This window comes from Leopardus geoffroyi, chromosome B1 (genome assembly GCF_018350155.1).
Source record: "Leopardus geoffroyi isolate Oge1 chromosome B1, O.geoffroyi_Oge1_pat1.0, whole genome shotgun sequence".
NCBI lineage: Eukaryota > Metazoa > Chordata > Mammalia > Carnivora > Felidae > Leopardus > Leopardus geoffroyi.
Genome location: NC_059327.1, coordinates 205688092 through 205700573, shown reverse-complemented (window position 1 = coordinate 205700573; position 12482 = coordinate 205688092). Strand labels below are relative to the sequence as shown.

General features: G+C 58.4%; 2 protein-coding genes across 4 annotated transcripts in view; one reads left to right on the top strand and one right to left on the bottom strand.

Moving 5' to 3' along the window:
* Positions 1–7065, top strand: part of PDE6B (phosphodiesterase 6B) — a 36053-nt gene extending 28988 nt beyond the window's left edge. For 2 of the 3 annotated variants that reach the window (XM_045474865.1, XM_045474866.1), the window contains exons 13-22: positions 478–585; positions 913–1022; positions 1207–1294; positions 1646–1746; positions 1887–1994; positions 2582–2645; positions 2969–3043; positions 4184–4267; positions 5528–5684; positions 6609–7065. In XM_045474865.1, coding sequence (XP_045330821.1) covers positions 478–585; positions 913–1022; positions 1207–1294; positions 1646–1746; positions 1887–1994; positions 2582–2645; positions 2969–3043; positions 4184–4267; positions 5528–5684; positions 6609–6670 — 957 coding nt within the window. In that variant the 3' untranslated portion in view covers positions 6671–7065. Of the gene's footprint in view, positions 1–477; positions 586–896; positions 1023–1206; positions 1295–1645; positions 1747–1886; positions 1995–2581; positions 2646–2968; positions 3044–4183; positions 4268–5527; positions 5685–6608 lie in introns of those variants that run through there. The other variant, XR_006711655.1, reaches the window with a different exon arrangement.
* A 1317-nt stretch (positions 7066–8382) lies between these two features.
* On the bottom strand, positions 8383–12077 carry ATP5ME (ATP synthase membrane subunit e). The gene is made up of 4 exons (XM_045474896.1): positions 9891–12077; positions 9616–9670; positions 8941–9039; positions 8383–8455 (listed from the first exon to the last, which is right to left on the bottom strand). Exons 1-4 carry the CDS (start codon positions 9924–9926, stop codon positions 8430–8432), a joined length of 216 nt encoding a protein of 71 aa, XP_045330852.1. The 5' UTR covers positions 9927–12077; the 3' UTR covers positions 8383–8429.
* Positions 12078–12482: the final 405 nt, after the last annotated feature.

The window sequence follows — 12482 nt, the reverse complement described above, 5'->3', positions numbered from 1 at the left end:
GGCCCACATTCTGTTGTCCAGAGATAACCGCCCGGCAGAAAATGTGTCACGTTTTATTTCTGCATCACCCTTGCCAAGTACCCACAAATACTGCCCCATTCAAACACGCATGCCCAAAACAGACCTTTTCTTCTAAGACACCCCGTAGCCCTTGCCTGGGGTCCTCTTCCCAATTTGGGGCTGGGAAGTCAGGTGGAGGCCCGGGAAGCCCCAGGAATGCTGGAGCTATTCCTAGCTTCGACTCTGTGCCCCACAGGCTGCCTGCCACCCCTCATGCACCCTGCAGTGACAAGCAAGCCCCTCCCACCCAGGAAAGTCGTCAGGGGCCGGTAGTGTGAATCGTTGGGACAGAAAGGGCCATGGAGGCCTCGGGTACAGGAGTCAACAGGGTTTTCACACTAAGCTGTCAGTCTGCGAATGCTTTGGCGGGACTGACGTTCAGTGTCCAGAGCCCGTGTTTCTCTTGGCTTCCCGCAGGTCCTGGTGCGGTTCCTGTTTTCCGTGAGCAAAGGGTACCGGAGAATCACCTACCACAACTGGCGCCATGGTTTCAATGTGGCCCAGACCATGTTCACTCTACTCATGGTGCGTGTACCGTCAGGGGCCAGACATGCCTCCCTGTCATCCCTCCCATCTGGCCAGGGTCCTAAGGCCTCTCCTGGTTCCAAGGGCCATGCCCCAGGTGCTGGGAGGTGGGAATTCCTCTGCGTGGGAGGTGGAGGCCTTCAAGGGCAGAGGGCAGAGGAAGTGGAAGCCCCTCCCACCCGTGTGCACCCCCAGCCCCGGAAATAGGTACAGAACACCAAGTCTGGGGAGGGCCCCCCCCCCCCCCGCCCCCCGCCCAGGGAAGGGAGGGTGGGCGAGGGGGCTGACAGAGCTGAGCTGCAGAACTGTAGGTGCGTGTCTCCTCAGACCGGCAAACTCAAGAGCTACTACACAGACCTGGAGGCCTTCGCCATGGTGACCGCTGGCCTGTGCCACGACATCGACCACCGTGGCACCAACAACCTGTACCAGATGAAGTAGGTGGCTCGCCTGGGCGCCCTGGGGGCTGAGCAGGAGAATCTGTCGCGGGGTCCCACGGGAGGCGCCTGCCTACGGCTGGCTGAGGGGCAGGGAGGGGAAGGACAGGAAGCCTAGAAGCCGCAACCAGCCACTCTGGGGGCTTTTGACCAAAGTTTCATTTTAGTAAAACCTCTGTAACAGATCCCAGAATCCCTTAGCCAAGCTCCATGGCTCCTCGATTTTGGAACGGCATCACCTGGAGTTCGGGAAGTTCCTGCTCTCAGAGGAGGTTCGTGTCCAGTTAGTTACTCACTCAGGGCGTTTCTCCACCCACTGACCGACTGACTGTCGCCTGCACCCCTGGCCCCTCCCACCTCGGTATCCCGCGGGGGCGGGGGGGGGGGGGGGGGGCTGGAGGAGGGTCATTGGTGAAGCACCCACCGCAGGGCGGGGTGAGCTCAGCCCTCAGGCCAAGGTGGGGAGGGCCACGGCTAGGGGTCAGCGAGCCAGGCCACCGGGGTCTGGTGCCCACGACCCAGGGGGAGGAGCAGGCCAGCAACGTGCGAGGGACAGAGGGACGGATCCTGGGAGGGGGAGGGGACGGGCGGACCGCTTCTACCACCTGAGCCCCTTCCCGCAGACCCTGAACATCTACCAGAACCTGAACCGGCGGCAGCACGAGCACGTGATCCACCTAATGGACATCGCCATCATCGCCACGGACCTGGCGCTCTACTTCAAGTGCGTGCCGCCCTCCCTGCGGGGAGGCGTCGGTCAGGGGCTCCGGGAAGACCCAAGGGCCCCCTAGGAGCTGGTCCTGGCTCAGGGGTGGGGTGAGGGGCTGGGGGTCAATTCTCTCTCTCTTTGTTCTTGGGGTTCAGGAAGAGGACGATGTTCCAGAAGATTGTGGATGAGTCTAAGAACTACGAGGACAGGAAGAGCTGGGTGGAGTACCTGTCCCTGGAGACTACGCGGAAGGAGATAGTCATGTGAGCAGCGGGGGAGACAGGGGCCATCTCTGCCCTGCTTAATCCTCAAACCTCCCGGGACAAAGACAGGAAGCCCCACCCCACCCCACCCCACCCCACCCCCCACCCCCATGACCCGCAACAAGAACAGCTGATCTCTAAATGGCTTTGACACGTCAAAATAAATGCTCCATCTAACCTGCTCCTCCTTTTCTGGGAAGACCATACAGGATTTGGGGTCAGACAGTCCATTTCCTTAGTTTGTGGATTTGGCAGTATTTTACTTACTTTATGAACCTCCACAGATGCATGTCCAAAATGGAGATTCAGAACTACAGTCCTCCCCCAGGCCTATCCCAGAGATCCACCAAAGAAAACTGTAAATCACGGGCACTTAGAGGCTGCCTGAAAGATATTTGTTGATTTTAGTTTGTAGCTGCAAGAAGGAGGGAGAGGTGGAGTATGAGGGGGGTGGGCTGAAGTGTGTGTGTACAGTAAGATGCCTACTACTAGAAGGACTCTGGAGCTTGGACCTGTGCCCAGAGGTGGAGGTGGAGGGGAGGGAGGGAGGCCAGCCTGGGCATGCCTGGAGCTCCATCTCCCTGCAGGGCCATGATGATGACGGCGTGTGACCTGTCTGCCATCACCAAGCCCTGGGAAGTCCAGAGCAAGGTCAGAAGTCATGCAGGGCCCCCACCTCTTGTCAGTGCCTCTTGGGATTGCATCTAGGGGAAGCCTGAGATAGGCAGACAGAGCCTTCATTTGCAAGTAGCACTGAGGGCTGCCCCTTTGCTCTGGGGATGGGCCAGCAGCCACCATATTGGAAAGTGCCAATGTGCTCACTGTGTATTAGGCCCAGTCTGAAGAATGGGGATCCCAGAGGGTCTGGGGCAGAGAAGACTGAGGACACAGAGGCTCCAGGCAAGAGCCTCCTTGGTCATTCTCTGACCAAGAACTAAGCTCCACAGGATGACTGCCTTTTACGTACCTCCCAGGTAGCTCTGTTGGTGGCGGCTGAGTTCTGGGAACAAGGTGACTTGGAAAGGACAGTTCTGGATCAGCAGCCCATTGTGAGTGTTAATTCCAGAATCCCCATTGTGGTCCCTGGGAAACTCAGGCCTCACTTAGTGGAAACAGGGGACTCCCAGGGATTTGGGGGTCCTGGGACCTCAGTCTCACTTTGTGGGGTCATGTGACATGAGCTGAGTGTGAAATTAGGTGACTCAGGAAATGGGTAAAGTTATAGAAATAATAGGGTTTGGATAAAGCTGTGGTGCCCATGCAGAGATGGAAAGCCATTATCAAAGCTGGTAGAAGCAGGCTGTGGCCCATAACCCAGAGCCTCCATGGCCTAGGAAGCTCTACAGAACCTCAGCCAAGCTGTGAGCTGCTCCAGAAAGGCCTTCAACTGGGAAGAGTACGGTGCCAGAGGGAGCCAGTGGCTGCAGTCCAGGGGCCCACACCGTGGCAGATGGGCAATGCTGAGATCTTCAGGTCAGCAATGTGGGGCCAGGAATATGCTGCTAGACTACAATGGCACCTGCATAGGAACCAAGGGTATGAGGAAAGCATAGTGTTGTCCAAAAGGCATGTGGAAGAAATGGAAAGTCAACTCCAGTCAATGAGTAGCTGTCTCAACCCTATGGGGTTGAGAAGGCTTTGGGGCCAGGTACAGACTGCAGGTAAGGGTATCCTGACCAACCAGCCAAGTCCCTTGGGGGCCAGGCCTCTAGGTCCTGCATGACTCACCCTTGCCACATGGAGCTTCAGACAGTGGGTAGCTATGAAGAACAGACTAGCAAGGGCCAACTCAGGCAGTCTGGAGTGTGTGGACAGTATGGACAGCCCCTCCAGAGGCATCTGAGTTTTGCCCCCCAGGGGTCTCTGGTCAGGTCTTGAGTCAGCACCATGGATAGCTCCCAGGGGACTGGGAGACAGGGGCTCAGGGGACAGGGAACTGGGAGCGCCATGGTGGACCTAGCCCTGGAACTACTAGATGGCTCAGAGGGGACAGGGGTGTCCTAGCTCTCTCCTTTCAAGGGCCAGCATCTATCAAGGCAGGCCAGGCCCCAAGGCCAGAGGCTTCACCTTCATCCCATGGACACTGCTTAATCTGTGTTTCTGTGGACATGTTCATCCAAGCTGGGTGGGGCTGAGTGAGTCCTGTGGGCTCAGAGAAAGTGTCTCTGCTCCCCCCCCCCTCAACCAAGCCAATGATGGACCGGAACAAGGCAGCCGAGCTCCCCAAACTACAAGTTGGCTTCATCGACTTTGTGTGCACATTCGTGTACAAGGTGAGCAGGGCCTGACTAGGTTCACAGGAGGAGGAGGGGACTGGTGTGGGTTCACCCAATGGCCTGACTTGCCATAGCCCCTATCTCCTCAGACTTGCACTTAAAATCTGAAATCCTCAGCGTCACCCCAAGGAGAACCTTCCCACCTTCACCTAGCCAGCCCCTCAGAAGCACTTCATGCTTACCCACTGGCTTCCTCCCTCTGGAGGGTCCTCCTGCTCTCCATCAGGTCTCACCTCAAATGTGCTTTCCCAAGACCCTAAGGCACCCCCACTTGTGGCCTGCGTGTTATTTTCAGGGCACTGACTGCAGTTTATCTGTGGGTGCATTTGTTCAGTGCCTGTGAACCCAGGAGGACAGGGATGGGTCCACCTGTCACAGCTGGGAATTCCTTGCCCAGCAAACACATGTTGCACAAGTGACAGTGGGACACTGTGCTGAAGACATGTGCTGTGACGTCACTGGCCAGGAAGTATGTTGGCGGGGGTGGGGAGGGCTCTGCAGTCAGCCCCCCCCCCCCCGCAAGTGATGCCCACATGCCCATGGACTCCACTCCATCTGGTCCTGGGGGCTGCAGGGTCCCACGCTCTGAAGAGGAGGTTGTCTGGTTCTGAGTAAAGTCACCCCTGACTGGACCAGTCCCACCCCCCCCCTTTGACCCCCACAGCTCCTGTGCTCCCCTTTACTGAAACACCATCTCCCTTTGCTGCCCCCTCGTTGGGGCTATAAGTCCTGGGAAGGAAGGCAGGACCAGGATGTACATCCCAGTCCTGAAGGTCACAGGTCACAGCCCCACTACACTGCTCCCCTCCCACTGCCTTCCCCAAGTCCATCCACGTGCTCCATAGATTGTTTGTGTGTTTGTGTGTGCACACTGTGTACATGGGTGACGTGTGCATAAGAGACCAGAGAAGGAGCCTCAGGACTTGCTTGTCTGCCCCCGTGTTCCCACTCCCTCTGCCAAGGGACTCCCCTTCTGCCATTGTTATTTTCTACTTTATTCTTGGGGGCCTCATCTGTGCCATAAGCATTCATACCCCACATCTCCCCATCCCATCTTCTCCATTTCCAAGGCTTTGCTGGGAAAGTGACGTCTCAGTGGCAGGCAGACCCCCTCCCAGGTTCTCCTCTTGGGGGAGTGGGGCAAGGTGGTGGGGGGACAGGCGGGTGCCAGCGAGGGCCAAGACGTGGGGAGACCACCTGCCGCAGCGGCCCAGGAACAGTCAGGCGGTGTGGGCAACTTCTTGATTCCCTGTCCAGGAGTTTTCCCGTTTCCACGAGGAGATCCTGCCCATGTTCGACCGACTACAGAACAACAGGAAGGAGTGGAAGGCTCTGGCTGATGAGTACGAGGCCAAAGTGAAGGCCCTGGAGGAGGAGAAGCAGCAACAGGAGGAGAGGACAACAGTCAAGAAAGGTCTGGGCTGTGGGGGCGGGCACTTGGTTAGTCCCCACGTCGAAGTGTATGAAGAGATGGAGTCAAAGACCAGACTCAAGTCTCAAGAAAAGGCAGGTGCCAGACAGCACTGTGGCTGGCGTGCTCTGGTTCCTCACCGCAGGGGCGGCCATCCCTCAGGACCGGCCCTGCTCAGGCAGTGCACCCGACGCTCCCAGACTGGAAGGTCTCCTTGTGTCTCTAGCCAGGAGCTCTCACCTTCCCTAATGCGGTAACTGAATGTCACTACCCTTGTAAAGGGGAGGAAATCCCAGCCCAGCGTCGTGAACTCTCGACAGGTCTTTGTTCCACCATCAGGCTGCAGTTCGCTCCTAATTAACTCAGAAAGTCTACCTCTACTCCCATGCTACCCTCAGAAACAAAACAGAAGACCGTAAAAAATAAGCGAGCTATTTAAAAAAGAACAAAGAAAATTAAAAGAAAAAAAGTGAGCTAAAAGAGCCAAGTGTGCATGACACCCTTCCCTGTGCCGACTCAGAACGTGTCTTTGCCTGTCCGCCCCGCCCCCTGCTGTGGGAATGCGGCTTCTTCGCAATGAGTCAGCACACCCCCAAGATGGAATCCCCGAAGTTGTTGCCTGTGCTTGGCCACCTCAGCTCTGGGACTTCTGTTGCTACTTCCTGCTATGGGGAGGGAACCAATGTAAACAAGACTGTTTCAGGGTTGGTGGGGGGGGGGGGGGGGGGGCGGGGGCGGCAGAACTGAAAGTGTCACCAGAGCTAAGATAGGAAAGGCTGAGCCCTGGCTAGACTAATCGGCTTAGGCTCCCCGCAGGTCCCACACTCTGCCCTTCATCCTGCAGGGCTGGTAGAGGACACGGGGCGGAAGGGAAGGAGCAAGGCCAGGGCACACGGTTCTCACTCAGCCTCTTGTTTTCTCTTGCAGGGGGCACCGAGATTTGCAATGGCGGCCCCGCCCCCAAGTCTTCAACCTGCTGCATCCTGTGAGCTGCTCCGGGGTTCGGACCGCTCTTTCGCCCCGTACACCTCCTGGGACTCCACCTCTAACCCTTTGCTACAGGTTAGGAAGCCCAACGAAGTGACTGAAGACAATTTTGAATATTTTGAATTTTTTTTTAAGGCTTGCGTTTTTATAAATGAAAGTCAACGATGAATAATTTAAACACTTTAGCCTACCTTACGCTCATCCATCTTTTGGGTACATAGCAATACCACAGAGATCTTCGGAAAGGGTCTGCGAACTGTGTCTGAAAGCAGTGGGTGAGAACATTCACGACTGCACATTTATGTGTGTATGGGCAAGTAAGATACGTAGGTACCATTGCCTATCTGGTTTAAGGGAAAATAGGACCAGAAATTCAGAATAAAAACAAAACACATCACCCTTGTTTTAATTCGGCAGAAATTACAGGCACATCACATATGGCCTGTTGGAAAATTCTGCCAGAAAGCTCAAGGCCATGAGTGAGGCAGTGATCAGACACAAGTGACCTGTGCATAAATACGTTTAACAGCCCTGTGCACGGAGGTACACTGACAGACCCTGAGATCAGGGGGCACACTGCCATGCCTAGGGTCTGCCCAACTCCTGTACGAGTGAGGGTTCCCTTAATGTTTATGAATTGGCATAGCCACACCCAAACAGAACACTACTCCCGTTTGAAACAGGTACTAATCACCTGGTAGAAATTAAGGGCTTTTAACTTGAAGTCCTTGTAATGCGAACTCCAAAGCATTTGTTCCCCAGACACTAGACACCTAACCCCTCCTCTCAGCTGCAGGTTGAGACTGGTCGCCGTAAGGCCAATTCAGATGCCACCCAAGCCCTCTCCTAGAGCTCCAGAGCTCACGGGGTAGGTGGGGAGAGAGAATGGGGAGCACCCCCCGCCAAGCCATCCAGTCACAGATGGAGGCAGTTTCCATCTCAGCAGTGACACCTGGTGACCGCCTGTGATGAGGGCCAGGTGCTCCTCCAGAGGGACTCACCAGCTGGCCACACTGGAACAGATCCCACCAAATTCAGGAGGAGCTGAGGTGGCCCCACTCAAACCTCACCAAAACTAAAACCAAGGCTTTAAAGTGTTTATATGTTTGCTTCTCATTTTCTCCTCACATTTGCAAATGAATTCGTCTTACCAATGAAATTTGGGCTCAAAGCCTAGGGAAATCTGCTCAAGTCCTGTGACGGGGAAATAGTAACATTCCAATACCAGGCCTCAGAGGTCGGAAGGGGCACAGCCAGGAGGGGCAGGGCCTGGCTATCAGCTCGGCAAGAGCCTGAGTCCGGTAACGAGCTTGTGCAGCACCCCAGTCGGGTCCCCGGGCAGGCCACATGCCTTCCTGTGGGTCAAGGAGAGGATTCACAACAGGGGGATAGAGGTCCAGGTCCCATCCTGACACCTGCACGGCCCACCCAACGGGTGGCCTAGGGCTTAGCAAAGACCAAGCAGCACTCACAGCACCCAAGCTGGCTGTGTCGCTACTAGAAACTGCTCCCTTTGGGCCACCCCCCCACCCCACCCCCAGATGCCCAAGAGAAGTGGAGGAGTTTCACAGGCTCATTTGTGCATTGCATCCTGAGTCTGTGATGGCTAGTCAGTTCTTCTGAATTCCCCCTCCCCATCCCCACTCCCACTGCACGTAAACCAAGCCCAGGTCCAGAAATGAGACAAGCGGGGACAGTCCAGGAGAGCATCACATAACAAGAAAGAAAACTTTATTCATCCACACTTGCAGGGAGGCAGGCTCATTTTAGTATGCTGTCATCTTGGGCTGAAAGGTTCAAAAGAAAACCTACGTGTTATTACAGCCTCAGGCAATCCCAACAGACCATCTCAGCTCAACAGCATCCGGTATCTAGTTACGGTGCAGCCCGACTACGCTCTGCTTAAAGTCTTGTCCTTGGTCTTCCTTGTGCCCGCATGTTCTCACTGGAACCTGCCAGAGCAGTCAGTGGGATGGGTGTGCCTGGTTCCGGTCCTGTGGGCCCCTCTCGGGTGGCACCACCAGGTGCCATTCCCAGACAACTAACCTCTAAGGCCTAGGGACCTGAGCCTCACCAAAGGCAAGGTGTCATCATGTCCCCACACCCACGCCTCTGCTCCACCTCCCCCCCCCCCACCCACCCCCAGGACCCACTGGGCCGGTGCTGGATGAAGAGAGGGGGCTTCTCCCTCCGCAGTGGGGCCCCGCGGAGCAGCACTGTGTGTCTAAAATCCGGCGGAGGGCAAATCTGTACGATGCAGTAATTCGAGTACCTTCTGCCAGCTCTCTCTCAATCCGTTTCCGTTCATCCTGCTTCTTCTTCTCCTCAGCGGCTATCCTCCTTTCCTCTTCCGCCCGGGGTTTCAGGTAGCCTGTTTAAGGCAAACGGGAAGGTGGGGAGACACTTGAACTTCCTCCCTGAAACGCTGCCTAGCAGGGCTTCAGTCTCTTCAGGTGCACTGGGAATGCCGATGCCTCGGCTTCCCACCCTCTACTTCGATGTAGAAGGCCTGCCGCTGCCGCTCCCGCTCCCGCTCCCGCTCCGCAGAGAGCCCAACCCAGAGGGCAGCTGCAGGGTCCCCGCTGCCACCCGGCTCGTACTTCGCCCCGTCCTTTAGGTCGCCAGAGGCCGCCCCGCGTCAGACCGCAGCACTCCTCCCACACCCACCTGGCACCACGTGCCAGCTGAAACTCACCGTTTTTCTGTTCCCCGGGGGCTGCCCTGCATCAGGATGCACTTGGGGTCCTGACCGCCCGAGCCAGTCCCCAATCAACCCACACACCTGCCGCGTCCGCTCGGGCTTCTGGCGCCTCCCACTCTGCCCCCCTTCTCGCCCTTCGCTGGGGCTTAGCAGACGGCCCTGGGGAGCCCCAACAGGCTTTGAGAAGCCCCAGCGCCCCCTCTGCCGTCGGCCGAGACAGCGGCGCGGCCGCCCGCGGTCACTCACTGTAGCGCTTGGCTCCGTAGGCCACGCCGAGGAACAGGGCGGAGTAGCGGCCGAGCTGCGGGGAAAGGGCCGTCAGGGGCGGGGTCAGGGTCCGGTGGGGGTCCCAGCCCGCGGCGGGGTCGGAAGCGCAGGGCGGGGATCGGGGGAGCGCGGGGAGGGGGGAGGGGGGAGGGCAGGTCGCACCCGCGGGGGCGCGGGTCCAGGGTTCCCTGAGGTCGCGCACGCGGAGCCCACACGGAGCCGAGCACGCGGCGACGGCCGCAAAGCCTAGTCACCTTGATGAGCGGAGAGACCTGCACCGGCGGCACCATCTTGTCGGTAACCTTCACGCCGGAAGCACAACCAGAGGAGGACGCCACAAGGGCTCGGAGGGCCGCGGAGACGTAAAAGCGTACCAGGGCGAGCGCATGCGCCGTTGGCGACGAGCGAGGGCACCGCTGCGCCCCCCGGTGGGCGGAGGTGGAACGGCGTGCGACCGCTGCGGGCGGGGAAGTCACCGGGCGCGCTGTTCGCGACCAGCTGCGCGTGCGCGACTGCCGAGCAAGCGGGTTCTGGCTGGGCGGCGCGGGTGATTTTGTCCTGGGTGTGAGGCGCTGGCCTCCCGCCACGTCTCCTGCAGCCCCGGACGCTGTCAGGCCGGGTTGAGCAGCAATCGAGCCCGCCCATTATATGTCCAAATATTTGAAAACTACAAGTCAAAGTCACAAAGTGTAAAACAGATTGCACCGTATCCTCCTGCTTTGCCAGGGCGCTCCCGTCAGGGCCTGGAAAGTCGGGGAATGAGCCCGCCACCACCCACGCCGGGCGGCTGGAGTGCGACCTGCAGCCCCGCCCAGGCCTGTCCAGGTCCCTGGCCGTTCCAGGTCAGCCTCAAGGACCGACTGGGAGGGGGCCTTGGCCGGGAAAGGGGTTTGAGGTTTTGGACAGGGAATACCGGGTCTAGGTACTAAGTGTGACCTGAGCGCTGGCCCCCTGGTCCCCAGGCTCCTCGCGCATTTGGGGGGGGGGGGGGGAGGGCGGGGGCTGTGGCCAGACCCTCTGCACTCAGGCCTCGCTGATTATGGTGGCCTCAGGGCCACCTGCTGGGACGGCACTGCCTTGGGAGCCCCTTCCAGCCACCCCCCGCCCCCAGTCTCAGTCCCCAGTCCCCTGGCAGAGCAGAGCAGAGCAGGAGCTTCTCTGGCACAGGGGGCTGGGGTCTTCCTGGGAGCTAGCAGACCTGCTCCCTGACCGCTGCCCTCCAGACCCTGCAGTTCGAAGCTCCAAGGTCCACCTCAATCAGGGCCCCTGGGTCCGCAGAGCCCCCAGATGGGCCCTCATTCTCCCACTTCTGCTGCTTAAGTGGGACGGGTAGGGGGTAAACCTGCCAGTTACTCTGTCCCCCTCAGAGTAGCCGGTTTCCCCCACTTCTGTGGTTAGTCCTGGTGAAGACGTGACAGGTCAGCTGCAGCTGTGCAGAGACTGCCCAAAGATGGGGCAGTGGTGACCAGCCAGCCAGCCTCCCAACAGCACTGGCTGTGCGGATACATGGTTCCCAAGGCAATCAGGTGGGGGTGGGCTGACAGGAGGACCACTCATCCCCTTGGGCCCTGCACGGATCCAGGCAGAAGCTCCCTGAGAACCAGAGTTTGGGGCTCACTAGGGCCCCCAACACGACGGAGGGAGCCCACTTTTCCCTACTCTTCCATACCCTTCTGTTTCCAAAGACAGCTTAACTATAAATCTAAAGAGAATGGAATGCAGAGGCTAAAACTCCAGGGCACAAAGCAGGTGCTCAGTAAATCTGCATGGAGGGAGGCCCTTCTGGCTCGGCAGCTTGCTCTGGAGTCCTGGCTCTGGGACTCCAGCCGAGAAATTGGAAAATCACCTGCGCTGTTTCCTGGGATGGCGGTGGGAATAAGGAGGCCCATCCTACAGGGTCACCAGGCTCTTCTCTAAGGACTCTGAGACCTCTGCCCGATGCCTCCACTGGTGCTTCTGCCCGGCCTGGGGTGGGGGGAGGGCCTTCCCAAGCCCCCTCATTGCTCCCTGAGGAGACTGCACGCACATGTTGACCCCACAAGGCACAAAATAACCCTCTTTCACCAACATGCCATGCGGCAATCCAGAGTGCACACCCCTACCCCCTTGAGCAGCTAGGCAGATGACCTCGGGTGATGAGTGTGTTTTCCCTTCCCTGGACTTTAAAATAAACAGGACTCCTCAGCAGCTCCTGCTTCCAGAATCAAAAATAAATGTCTCTTGGGCTGAAGATGAGGCCGGAGTGCTGGTAGGGAGCACATACCAGCAGCTTCCAGCGGGGCGGGGGAGACGGGGAGAGGACCAGTGGAGGGCACGCACAGGCACACGTGCCCTACGTACACGGCTGCCCAGGGAAGACCCCTAAGCTGAGGGAGGCTTCCTTTGGCCCAGGGCCCTTCCTGAAGGCTGAGGGGGCTCCCACCTGGCTCAGAACACCGGGACCGCCTGCTGATGCCCCTGCACCTGTCAGGGCCAGCTGTCCATGTTGAATCCCGATATTCTCCCAGGAGCCAGACTCCGTGGCTATCTTTAGTGCTACCAGCCCAGGAAACCTCCCCAGGGTCCCTGCCGGTGTCTTCTGGCCTTCCTCGCATCAGGGGCCTTCTGAGCACAGATCCCACATGCCTTCCCTTCTCGTTGCAGTGGTCCCCACTCCTGCGGCCCTGCTAGGGTCTCCCCAGGCATCACGGTCAGACCCTGCCCAGCTGAGAGTGCAGCCCTGCCTGGGTCTCCCACGTTAGTGACAGGCTGTCCCTCTGGGAGTCCTCCAGGCAGAACCCCAGGAAGCCCCCAAGTCCCCCCAGGCATGTCACGCCTCCCTAGGCTCTGCACAGTGTCTGTTGTCT

Coding starts and splice junctions, on each gene's coding strand:
- ATP5ME (XM_045474896.1), bottom strand. CDS start 9,926: ATGGTGCCGCCGGTGCAGGTCTCTCCGCTCATCAAG. Junction 9,671..9,890: donor AGGTCTCTCCGCTCATCAAG/GTGACTAGGCTT, acceptor CTTTCCCCGCAG/CTCGGCCGCTACTCCGCCCT. Junction 8,456..8,940: donor TGAGAGAGAGCTGGCAGAAG/GTACTCGAATTA, acceptor TGAACCTTTCAG/CCCAAGATGACAGCATACTA.